Source organism: Panthera tigris, chromosome B1, assembly GCF_018350195.1.
Source record: "Panthera tigris isolate Pti1 chromosome B1, P.tigris_Pti1_mat1.1, whole genome shotgun sequence".
In the NCBI taxonomy this organism is placed as follows: domain Eukaryota; kingdom Metazoa; phylum Chordata; class Mammalia; order Carnivora; family Felidae; genus Panthera; species Panthera tigris.
In genome coordinates this window covers 118,715,338-118,728,795 of record NC_056663.1, presented here as the reverse complement: position 1 = coordinate 118,728,795, position 13,458 = coordinate 118,715,338, and the positions used below count along the sequence as shown (strand labels likewise).

General features: G+C 34.4%; 1 protein-coding gene across 4 annotated transcripts in view; it reads right to left on the bottom strand.

Moving 5' to 3' along the window:
* Window positions 1–1,775: 1,775 nt before the first annotated feature.
* Window positions 1,776–13,458, bottom strand: part of UBE2D3 (ubiquitin conjugating enzyme E2 D3) — a 28,571-nt gene continuing 16,888 nt past the window's right edge. For all 4 annotated transcript variants that reach the window (XM_042984117.1, XM_015537031.2, XM_042984116.1 and 1 more), the window contains 4 exons: window positions 7,845–7,922; window positions 6,517–6,622; window positions 4,640–4,733; window positions 1,776–2,639 (listed from right to left, as the gene is read on the bottom strand). In XM_042984117.1, the coding sequence (XP_042840051.1) occupies window positions 2,594–2,639; window positions 4,640–4,733; window positions 6,517–6,622; window positions 7,845–7,922 (324 nt within the window). In that variant the 3' untranslated portion in view covers window positions 1,776–2,593. The remainder of the gene's footprint in view (window positions 2,640–4,639; window positions 4,734–6,516; window positions 6,623–7,844; window positions 7,923–13,458) is intronic.

Here is a 13,458-nt window from a genome sequence, read left to right as displayed (position 1 = left end):
TAATTTACCATTAACAGGTCAACTGGACTAATTCTCAAGAAACTCAGCATTAAAAATTTGACTTTATGCATTAAAAGATATAGGAAATATAAAGAACCAAAATCAATTTTTAATCTTCTAATATGCATCCAGTCCTACACATGGCACTGGTAATGTATATAGGGAAAAAGGGCAAATTCTTGGGATTCTTTTGAAGGTTTCATTAGAGATGATCTCAAGTCCAGTGTCCATACATTCAAAAATGTTGGTTTTCCAGGTACTTTACTGTTCTCTTAAACCTGGAGAAGCCTTTATGGCTTATTCCCTTTGAGTGACATTAGAAATGTTGTAGAAAGCATCAAATCAAAGATACAGAGAACTGGACACATCTAATAATTATGACAACAATTTCAGTCATTCTCTATAAATACTTCAAGGTTGTCTATGGCTAAAAAGGTCAACTTGAAAGTCAATTAGCAATTCAGAAGCTCTGACAAAGTGCTTATTTACGACGGGCTTTCAAGAAATAATATGCCTACTAAAGCTATTTTATTGGAGAATCAGAAGTAATTATTTTGAAAAAAGAGCAAAAGAACAGGATCTCTTACCTTACGGAGCAGGTAGGTTACTAATTTTTGATTTGTAATTTGAATCCAAAATAGCATTAACAGTATGACATCTACCTTTAAGGAGTAATTTTTTTTAAGTAAAAGATGAAATGAAAAAAATTCACTCGTTGGAAAATTGTATAGCTGGGTTGATATTTCTCAATGAAATGTTTTAAATTACAGAATTAACAAAGCCAGAACATCTTCGGAAGGCATGCATTTCACTTGCAGTTTAGAGAAAAATCTTAAGTCAATAAACCATGTCCAAACTACATATTAAAATGTTTATAAAAATCAAGCTTTAACATTTATTTTATATCTAGCTTTCCACATCTGTGTGCAGACAAGGAGTAAGATTGCACATAAGTGTAAGCAGTGCAAAATGTGGAAGTGGAGAAAAGTCACAGATGTGCTAAAAATCAAACACAAGATTTTAAGAAAGCAATGGACAAATCAAAACTAGGAAAAAAGTGAAACTATAGCGTCAGGATTAGGAAGGGTGAAGAATGATAATGCCCTTGTTACTACAGAAGTTAAGTTAGTGGCACAGATAGCACTTGTCAAACAAAAAATAATCCAATAGCATTGACTTTTATTCATTCATGTTAAGTCACCTGAAATGATATCTGTTGCATTTAAATGCTCATTAATGTAAATGGCTGAACAAATCCATTTCAATGGATAGTCAATATCCCACATAGTTAAGTCACTTCAACACAGCCTCATGACAACTCCCACACCAGAACAGTACTTTATTTTGTAAATTTTGACCCATTATTACTCCCATGTTATGGTTTTTTCAGCTGTCAAGTGTACAAGGTGAAGAAAAAATTTAGTTAGATGGGGGTTGCACCTGGAAAATAAATTTCTTAAACTCCATATACACGTTTCAAAACTGCTGGGTCCCAAGTCCATCTATGAACTCCAGGGCTGCCAGTATCATGTGCAGCATACTAAAGCTACACTATCCGAATAGCTTATTAATTCTGCATAAATCAGGTCAATCAATGTGTCAACCTGTAACAGACTGTGCACTTTTAACTGAACATGGCAAAATATTCACTCTTTTGAACTTTACATCATTATTTGATGTCAAACAATGAAGCAAATCCCAACAGTATATACAAAAACAGCTTTGCATTTACAAAAGATTGTTTCCCATACTGATTAATTCAGGCAGCTAACTCATTGGTTTATGCAACTTTATTGAAGAAAAATAAATCAATTACTAGCAGAGCTATTAGTTGATCACTCATCCATTGACAACTTGCATCATTTATTCAGTGCTATATTAAACAGTGTATTGGAAGATAGATTAACTAATAGCTCCAAGCCTCCTAACAATTTAAATGAGAATTACAAAATGTTTGAGACCCTATTTTGGAATACAAAGGGTGTTTGACTTCCAATTTCCATTCTCTGTAGAACAAGAACAGGTCATTCCTTTATTGACATGCATAAAATACATCACATTTTCTGTTCTGCTGATGCTATAAATTCAATACCAATTCTCCAGCCACATCAGTTATGAGCATAAAGTATATCATGTAACCTCAAATCTCTAACAGTGGAAGGCTTAAAAAAGACTGGATGCTAGAATAATGCTGCTTCCTTTGATGTGACAACTGAGCATCCATCTCCCTCCCCCTCAGATGATTTCTTCAGCATGTTAGAGCAGTGAGGAATGGTTTTAGTCTCATAACCAAGTTAGAGTGAAGACATTGGCCACATAATACACATGCTCCATTTTTAAAAAAATTCAGAATCTTGGGCAACTGTTCTCTTGTAACTACTTTACAGTTTCTAAAAGCAGTTATTGTCCAAAGCTGGAAGAACTTAAGTCTTCTCAGATGAGCATGTGAATGAATGGAGGGAGGTAAACAAAAAATAAAATTAAAAAAGATGAGGTCTGAAAGGGGAGCAGCCGGATAAGAAAATCAAAAAAGGAACAGTAATTTAAAGTTTATTCCAGCTATAATGCAGGTTATTCTGACTTTAAGGTAGCATCACATGGCATACTTCTGAGTCCATTCCCGAGATATTCTGTTGTACCTGCAAATAAAGAAGATGTTACTTAAAAAGTTAAAGAATTCTTAATATTTGAAAGTAAAGATTTCTATTTTACCTCCAAACTCATCATGGAGTTATCTCTTATGGCTATGATTAGAATTAAGCCAACAAGGGAGAAATAGCATTGGTACTCAAAGCAATGTGGGAAATGGAAATCTTATACTTCCAATAGAATGTTCCAATAGACTGAAAATATTTTCATAAACACAGTAAGGTGGCATTGAGATTGGGGAGGCTAAGAAAAAAATAATCAAAGACCTTTTCTCTTCCCTACCACTGAGTTAAATGTTCTATTAGAAAATCCTATAATTAGTATTCACTTCAACTAACTGTAACATTAAAAAAATTATTTTACAGTTCATCATGGACTTATGTCAGAACGGCACAGTCTACAGAAATTTCCATCAAAGTTGGAACCAAACAATTTTATCTGAATCCTAGACTTTGAGAAATTGGTAATACCAGAAATTACATTTGAGATTTAAAGCACAGGGAGAAGATTAGACATTGGGGAAGGAGGTTTTGAAGAAAGGACTTTTCAAGAGGAGGTGGGTGTGAGTGGCGTGTATGTGTTAATTGGAACATGTATGTGTTACTTTTAGAAAGTGTGACTGGAGCTAACAAGTCCCACTTGAGACTTAATGAGAATCTCTAGTAGTACAACTCGGGGGCATCTTTGTTTAAAAAGATCAACAGATAACTCACACACGAGCAAGGTTATTTATTACTGAGGATTATCATTCATATTGATAAATGCTATCAATTTCTTCCTGTATTACATCCATGCCATAAATTACTTACCAACAAAAAATACAGTGATAGCCTTAAGAAATGAATATACATCAAAGGGTATAGGAGAACTTTTAGATTTCTATTTCCAGTTTGAACTTTATGAAATATTAACTAGCTTCATTTCAAAACAAGAACTAAACATGGTTCAACCACTTTTCTAAACTTTAGCATATAGAAGTTCTTTCTACCATTCATGGTTACCTCATTTAAGGACACCCTCTCAAAAAGCCAGCACTTTAAAACAAAGGTTTCATTTAGCATACAGGGAGCCACAAAGTATAGCTGATATTAATGCATGCTTGTCAGTAATGAACATTTAGTTTAGATGCTTGGAGGCTTTACTAAAAGTGTTTTCCCTTATATTATGATCTCTTGACCAAATTTTAATTAAATCACCACATTCCATAAAGTACTGGTAATAACGGTTAAAATATACCAACTTTAAAATTTAAATACCATGGTAGTTTGAAAAAGATACTATTTAAACTTTCATTTCTTACTAGTGCTATATATAACTGCTTTGCCATGCAAATACTCTCAAGCAATAATGACTATTGGGTATACTTTCACGCTAAACAGAGATCAAGCAGTTAAATGTACAGTTTTCAGAAAACTGTCACATCTGTTACCTTTGGTTAGTTAAGACAGTGCCTTTAAGCATGCAGCACTCAAGTGCTGGCAGTACCATGAATAAGCGCACCATAGAGTGCAGATCCTCTTACCCTACAACATAGCGTATTTCTCTGTCCACTCTCTTGCTAACCTATTGTACCTAATTGAACAAGTATACTTAGCATTAATCATAACATACAACAAAGTTATAATGGTGAAGTAGTACATAAAGGTAATTCAAATATCTGAGGAATTTAGACCACATTTTTATAATAGTACCAGTTATTTGTTTCAAAAATGTAATTGGGACAAAGAAAAATCTTTCTTTCCAAAAACTTAGTAAGTGACAAAGCACTCAACATGTTGGGAAATTAAAACGTTTTAGAGGGGCTATTCATTGTCACATAAACTAAAACCTATTAAGAAAAACTCACATTTCAAAAACTAGCTTTCTGCACATTTTAATTATTATCTTACCAGCAATAATCATCAAGTCTTCTTGGCATTGCCACAACTTACAGCAGAGTGTAAGCCTAACTCATTAAAAAAATAAAATCACTTTTCTACTATATACTTACTTATCTCTGTCTGTTTTATAGATCCGTGCAATCTCTGGCACTAGGGGGTCATCTGGGTTTGGATCACATAGCAGTGAACAAATGGATAAAAGAACTGCAAGAAAAAAAAGTGTTACCTAGCACTGGAAATTTAGATAAAAATGTATTTAGAAACATGTATTAAAAAAAAAAAAACCCAATCCTCAAAAGATTTTTTATTAGTTTGTATCTTAAGGTCAATGAGACACAGCTTTACAGACATTTTGCTTCACAGGAGACAATAAGGAATGTCAAAAATAGAACTTTGTTGGCATCAAGTTTAGTACTGACTAGCTATGAAAATAGTGCCAAACTCAGGAGTTCCAAGATACTCAAACAATGCGGTAGTAGTTTATTACCCTTTTCATAAAGTTAAGTGGCATTAGAAGTTAATAAACTGTGGAGTTCTTCGTACTTTGAGGGGGGAAATCTATAAAGAATAATGTGGGGAACATTCGTGCAGTATTATTCTCAGTGGTTGGGCATAACAAAAAAATCCATTCTCAGGGTGTCTAGCTAGCTCAGTCAGAGAAGCATGAGACCCATGATCTTGGGTTTGTGGAGTTCAAGCCCCATGTTGGAGGTAGAGTTTACTTATTAAATAAATATATATATATATATTAAAAGAAAGGGGGCACCTGGGTGGCTCAGTTGATTTAGCCTCCAACTTCGGTTCAGGTCATGATCTCATGGTTTGTTGAGTTCGAGACCCACATTGGGCTCTATGCTGAGTGCTCAGAGCTTGGAGCCTGCTTCAGATTCTGTATCTCCCCCTCCCTCTCTGTCTCTCAAAAATAAACAAACATTAAAGAAAATAAAAAAAAAATTAAAAAAAAGAAATCCATGCTCTTCCCTGCCCTTGGGGGAGTTTCACATAAACTCCCAACTGCTCCATTGTGTTTTGTCTCCTTGAATTTATAAACTAAGAGTAGTGATTAAATAAATGCTGATCTCCATTACTTTTTTAATAAAAGATTTTATTATATACATATATGTACATACACATATATTTTTAAGTAGGCTTCACGTCCAGCGGAGAGCCCAACGTGGGGCTTGAAATTACAACCCTGAGATTGAGAACTGAGCTGAGATCAAGAGTTGTGGACACTTAACTGACTGAGCCATCCAGGAGCCCCTGAAGATTTTATTTTTAAGCAATTCCTACACTCAACATGGGGCTTGAACTCACAACTCCAAGATCAAGAGTCATGCTCCACAGACTAAGCCAGCCACGCAGGCACCTCTCTATCTCTATTACTAAACGAGCCTTCACAACTTTAGTTCTTACTCTGACCTGTTCAGTTCATGAACTTGGATGATACCAAGCATTACAGAGCATGTACCTAATTCATTTTGTATGCCTATTATGTGGCAGACACTGCAAAGTGTTATAAGGGATTTTCTTTCTTCTCCAAAACAGTGATTTTAGTCAAATAAAAGTCTGGGAGATGCTACACTACCTTTTTAGTAGATACAAATTCACTGCACAATCCTATCTGAAACACTGTCTTAATTAGCAACATTAAAAACCTCATTTTTTATACCTTAAGGTATGCTAAGCCAACACCAATACCCAAAGGTTACTACAGGGTACACTTCCTTCCCATTGAGTAGTCACTCTGTGGTAGGTGATTTCATTTGTGGGGGAGAAGTGACATAAAAACCACCACAGTCATCCAAAATGGAGAAAGATGGAGGAACTCCCATCTCCATCTGGGATATTCTTGTGGAGACTGGACAACCTATTAGAGATGTCATATAATAGATCCCAATTGAAAGTAGAAGACCAGAATTGATCTAGAGACCTTTCCAAGACTATGAATCTGAGCAGCTCAAGACTTTCTCTAAAAGTATTTTACCTTTAGAAATAGTTAAAGCAGGAGACCACTGTGATCTTAGAATATCGAGACAAATGCTGCCATTACTGTTAATATTTGGATGATAAATTCTTGTTGTAAATGCAACCTAAAATAAATTAAAAAATTTTTTTAGGTATCTTTTCCCCAAGTAAAAATAAGCATCCTAATCTGAAATAAAAGACTTTCATTTTTAGCAAGGCTTAAAATACTGTCCTGCTCGCTCTCTCTCTCGCGCGCGCTCTCTCTCTCTCTCTCTCTCTCTCTCTTACACACACACACACACACACACACACACACACAATCAAATGGCTAAAAGCTACTTTACATACACAGTAGACTAAAAATTACAGAAACTCGTCTGATATTCTGATCAAGATCTTTCAGGGGATCCTTCTCTTTCATTAAAATAAAAAATGTAACTTTGGGGCAAAAATTTTACTATCAATGATATGATGGGATATTCTGAAGGTTAACTTTCACTCTACCATGTCATGAGTATCAAGAAGAACATTGTGAAGGCTAATTAACATTCATTAATAAATAAAGGAACTTCAGAATGTAAACCAAATCTGTAGACCAACTCATTTAAGGTATCAAGTTACAAAAAGTATGTGTTTTAGTGTGCATTTCCATAGTACATAAAATAATTTTAAATATCACAAAAGTGTTTCATCTGAAGTAACTGTCATACTACACCTATAACATGACTGCAAAGATGGCTGAAGTGCCAACGTTCTATTTTCTACAGGTATTCATATAGATTGGATTTATGTTAATTGCTCTGAAAAGACAAGGATCAAATGCTTTTAATAACTGTAAACCAGTCACCTTTGTGCATTAAGCAACTATAAGCTTTGATAGATTTATTGTTATATATGCAAACCCAAACCCCTAAAAGATATAGCCTAAGCCCTAACAAACATAGCCTAGGCTGCAGCAACATATGCAAATGAATACAAAGCTGAATACCTGAAGTCTACTATTTTACAGAGGTTAATAATCCAAACCTGTATGAGCACAATAAAGGGGGAAAAAAAACTTCCACATGATGTATCAGAATTTTGCAACGTTGGATAAATCCTTATCTCCATTTACAGAAGTTCAAATCCAGGTCTAGCTGCTCTTCTAACTAAAGATTAAGAGCATTCTGTATTATATATTTAGCTTATGTATTAGCCTCAATATGTATTTAACCTAAATTATTCTTACTCCCTACATATACATGCCAATTACCTTGAATTACATTGAATCGTAATTTCTAAGAATACTCTGTTCCTTTGAAATAAAACACTGATGTATACTAATGGATTTTGGGGATAAATACTTGCCTTAGGTGGTTTGAAGGGGTAGTCTGTAGGAAAATGAATTGTCAAAAAGAATACACCACCTTGATATGGGCTGTCATTCTGTGAAAAGAAAAATTTGCTTAACTCTGATATTTAAAATATTACTGCTAAATAATCCAGGTAACATTTCTATTTTCTAAATAAGCATTTGATATGGACCCAAATTACCCACTGTTTACACTGCAATAGAATCTAAACTATTCCACAATTTAGTTATTACTAGAAAATACACAATCAAAATTTACTATAGAACAATGAACCCTTATTTACTTAGATCCCATTTTACGTAGGTCACCAAAGAACCGAAAAATTACCCAGAAACATAGGTGTTCTAGATCCCAACTTTCACAAAGGAAAAGTATACTTAGCAATAAGGTCTATAAAAGTATTATACATCAAACATGAATTTGAAAATAAGGTCTTATATTTATTTCTTCTAATGAAAACCATATATACAACACAGAAGGCTTTGTACTTCAACACACCACTCTGGCTACTGGCAAACCAAAATGCTGAACTCACAACCCTGAGATTAAGAGTCACGTGCTCTTCTGACTGAGCCAGCCAGTAACCCCTCAAAAATCCTCATTTAAAACCAAGGAAGTTTTTCTTCAAAAGCATACTAAAAACCTCACAGCAAACCAACACACAGCATTACAATATTTGGAAAACAATGTAGAATATTTGTTCTTCCACTTCAAAAGAAAACAAAATTTCAAGCTATCGCATCACTCTTCCTCCCTCATTTTGATTATAATTTGAGTACGAAGGACTCTTAGTAAATACCTATTAGACAATGTGAGTATCAAGTAATTTTTGGGAAACACTACTTGCTAGAATTTTACATTTAATTTAACCAATATCAGGAAAAAGATATCACTGTTCCCATTTTATGGACAAATATAAAGGGACTTGAAGAAATAACTTAGGTGAATGGTATAGGATAGAACCAAGATTGAAACCCCAGGTCTTATGAAGACCACCAACAATGGATCAGAAAGTGAGGACAAAAGACAGTGAATTAGTAAAAAACTTTAAGGTAAAAGTTAAGGAAAATATGAAACTGCTTCTAGATATGCTAAGAGCTGACCTGAAGATGTATTTCAAAGTTTATAGTGAGTTATTACCAACATCTATTTCTCTCCATTAGAAGAGTATGTACATAGTGCTAATATAAGCCTTTTACTATGCTCATTCTGGATATCAGGCAAATAAAAACTTTTCCAGATCTGTCACTTTTATAGTGTTCATTTAATCCTCAGCCCACTGTAAAATAACCAATAGCTGAATTAATTTAACTCCCTTCTATAGATCAGGTATGTAGAAGGGACATTGAGAACAATTTCTTATCTTGATGGGCTAACAGTATGGTAAAGAGACATATAATGAAATGTTGCAGGTATTATGAAAAATGAATGGGATATATCTGCGAGTTGAAGGAAAAATGTCAACTTACTGATGATAAATGAAGTTCAAAGAAACATACAACTAGTAAAATTAAAAAAACTACAGTTTGAATCCTTTCGTAATGCCCAAGTCCTTTCTTTTCAAATTGTTTACAAAATTTTAATTCGAAAAACAACTGCAAAGCAGCATTGTGAAGTATAGACAAAAATCAAAGCAAGGTACCAGAATACGATCTGAATTTAACAGATTAATGGATCTTTAACAGCTACATCAACTGGGAGTAGATGCTTCAAATGGCATACACTTTTATAAGACTAATACTGAAAATGTTTGTACAGTGTGCAGTTAACAAATTACGGTAATCCTAAACAGTAGAATTCTAGGGGCACCTGAGTGGCTCAGTCGGTTAAGCATCTGACTCTTGATCTTGGCTCAAGTCACGATCTCAGTTTGTGAATTGAGCCCTGCACTGGGCTGAAAGTGTGGAACCTGCTTGGGATTCTTTCCTTCTTTCTCTGCCCCTCCCCTGTTCATGTTCTCACTCTCTCTCAAAATAAATTAAAAAAAAAAAAAAAAAAAGAAATTCTAAATTTTCATTCCGATTTTCATACAATCACAAGTGCTGTAATCTCACTGCTTCTGAATAAAGGCAACCTAATCATAAGATTTAAGCAAAACCAAATTTCACTTCACTTGTTCAAAAAAAAAAAAACAAAAAACACTTATGGGATGAAAATATTTCAATGTTACAATTTAACACTACAACTCCATCAACTCAAAAAGGAAAAACTGGTAAAATCTTAAGATCCAAGGGTAACCCAACCAAACTATGCTATCTAAAGATTGAGGCTCTATACCAAAGTTACTATAAATAGAAAACAAACAGAAAAGAAATTAAAACAGGTATATTTTGATTATAAACGGACCCAAATCCAGAATTTATACTTGATCTCTTTATAAACCTTCTACACCTTGGATTTACTCCAATTAGTTCAAGTGACTCCTCTCAGTGCCTGTATTCCTCCCCTAGGGCAATCATAAAGTGTTGGTATTCCCAAAGATCCATCTTCTGCTCCTATCTCCTGATCTACACTTATTCTGGTAACTCTGGAGTCCTCTCTCTCTCTCTATATATATATTCAAATGCTCATGAATGTTTATTCTTGGATGTCTTGTGTCCAAAACTCAAACCACAAACCATCAGTGATCAAAGCAGTTATCAATCTTAAAGATCCTTAAATTCTCTTCAACTAGCTGCTTCTCCTTTAGGTCCATTGCCACCACTACCTTCGTTCCAGATCTCACATCTTTTTTCTACATTATGGTAATGGTTTACTACTGGTATTCCTGTCTTCACTCTGGCTTTTTCTTCTAATTTATCCCTCACCCTAATTCTGAAGTTGTCTTAAGACACAAGTTGCACCCCTGCTTGAAATCCAGCACAGATTTCAAGATAAAGTACAAACTCCTAAGCACATAAAGTGCTTTATGAACCCATTCCCACTAATATAGCTGGTCTCATCTTCTACCTCTTCTCCTAAATGTGCTCTTTACTGCACATAAAATGTTTCACATCTCCTTTTTCCATTATTTCTCTTACTTGAAATATTCTTTGAAAAAAAAAAAAAATTTTTTTTATTAGAGAGACAGCATGTGCGAGCGGGTGGGGGGGGGGGGAGAGGGGCAGGAGAGAGAATGTTAAGCAGGCTCTACACACAGCGTTATGACACAAAGCTTGATCCCACGACCCTGGGATCATGACATAAGCCAAAAATCAAGAGTCAGATACTCAACAGACTGAACCACCCAGGCGTTCCTACTTGAAATATTCTTATCTGCATCTGTGTCTTTATCTCTAGGATCCTACCTACACTATAGAGTCCATCTTAAGCTTACATGTCCTTAAAAAGATAATACAGCCTTTCCTTTAGTTCAATCCGCTTGTTGCCTTTCTTCTGTACTTTCTGTACATTTACTATTATCCAACATATTTATAACTTACTTATATTTTCCACTTCCTCTACTCTTCCTCTGGACTACAAAGCTCCTTTTAAAAGGTCATGAAGGGAAGAGTTTTCATGTATCATTAACCTTTGCAGAAACTGACATAATACACTTAAAGTAAGTTGAAAAATAACCTTTATGGACCAATAAGACAATACCTATGAACCAATTATTTGACTTCAGATGGTTTTTGTAGTTGATTCTGCTCAAGCTGCCAAAGATGACGTTATATTATTCAAATTTGGTACTTTCTTCCTTGGCTATATCATAGATTAGGTGGAAGTTAGTGTGGTTCTCCAAATAATTTCAAAATTATCTTTCTCCCAGCTCCATTTCCAATTAGTAATCAAGTATATAAATATCAGAAATAAGTAAGGAGTTAACTTCTCCTAACTTTTCCAATTGTTAATGGGAATTGTCCTCAATACAGTACAAAACACCCAGCCACCACCAAAGTTTAAGAACCACATAACCAGCAATGCTCTGTCATTTCTTTCAAAGGTTTAATTTTTATTAGTATTTGTGCTTCCAAAGTATCTTACCTTAAGAAAGAATAAGCCAGTTCAAATGGTTATTAGAAAGCATTTTGCCTCATAAATTTAATGATCAAGAACATTCCCAGACTGTAATACACTAAAACTGAATAGTTACTCTGCATCAAAACTTAAATTAGATGCTCCATTCCTTAGTCAGGAACCTTTAGTTATGTGGCACTGCCAATCACTTTACTGACCTAAGAAGTACTCCATAGCAATTTTGTTACCATTTATTCTTTCAGCAAATCTGCAAATATATGGATTGCTATACTACCAATGTCCCAATGTTTTAGCTCATTTACCTGCATGTCACACAGCTAGGCATAGTAACAAAATAAAGCAATTATTTATCTAATCAAACTGTGATGTTGTATCACAAGGATGCAATCAAAAGCCAAAATAAGAACATGAGTTGTTTCATTGTTGACGCTATGGTTAAAGATAATTGCTAACTATTTCCAAGTTGACATCCAAAACCGGTGTTTACTAAAATACAGTTTCTGCAAATTTTGTTAATTAGGGAATATTTAAATAGTTCTAAAAATCAAGTATTTGTTTTTAAAAGCAGAAAACTGTCATTGATACAATTAACAAAGTTTTCTGAAAATAAAAGCAAATAAGTAAGCAGCTACAAAAAAAGGTCAGGATAAGCAATCTTCTCTTATTCTCTAAAAAATTACTGGCATAAACTACTCACTTATGCTTCACTCTGATTTACTCTTAAGTATATTCCTCACCTTTTGGAAACAAAAGTTCAATAAACAGTGAAGTCTCAGAGTCCAGCAGAAAAATGTCACACTGGTGTCAAAGAGCTGGTTTCTATTATGCACACCATCCAATTAAGTCTTGAGATTACCAACTTTTTAGTGCTTTATTAATACTGACAACTAATTTTTATAATGAGACATCTTAAAGCACCCTCTGGATCAAAGATGAGCTTTTACTTGGTAGAAATGGTAAGGCATTTTACTGAACACTCTCCTTTAAGAATTGGTGATCTATAATGACAAAATTCTAGAAACAGCAAATCCATGTGCCTACAGAATCTAGGGAGGCAAAATGAAGTGGACAGGAGTGTGAGACACAAACCCCATATAAAAAAAGGGAGGTAGCTGCTAAACTCCATCCCCAGTCACTACTGCTATGGAATGAGGGCCTCGTCAGTGTTTTAATATGAAGACTGTTAACTTCTAAACTGTTTTGTGGACCAAACTGGGTAAAAGCCAGACTAGTTAACTATGTTCACTTAAAATAAATAAACCACAATTTTGTTACAAAGTAAGTATTTTTAAAGCAAAATAAAATTTACAGTAGTTAAGAATAGTCCTTGAGATAACTGGAAGTGAACAATTCTGACTCTGTTAATTTTTTTTTCCCTATTAGGATAATACAGATATGTTTCAGATTATTAAGATAAATATCCCCCCCTCTACCAACACCACCAAGTTTAACTTAACTCACAGTCTCCCTACCTTTAGGTCATAACATTTCACAATTACTCTAACTCAATCATCCCTGCTATGATTTCCCATAAAATTTCCTATCTTATACACTTGTTTTAATTGCCGGTCTCTCCCAGATTTTAAGTTCTCTAAAGAATGAGAAGTATTATGTCTATCCTTAATGGCTGGCATACAGTGGGGGACCAC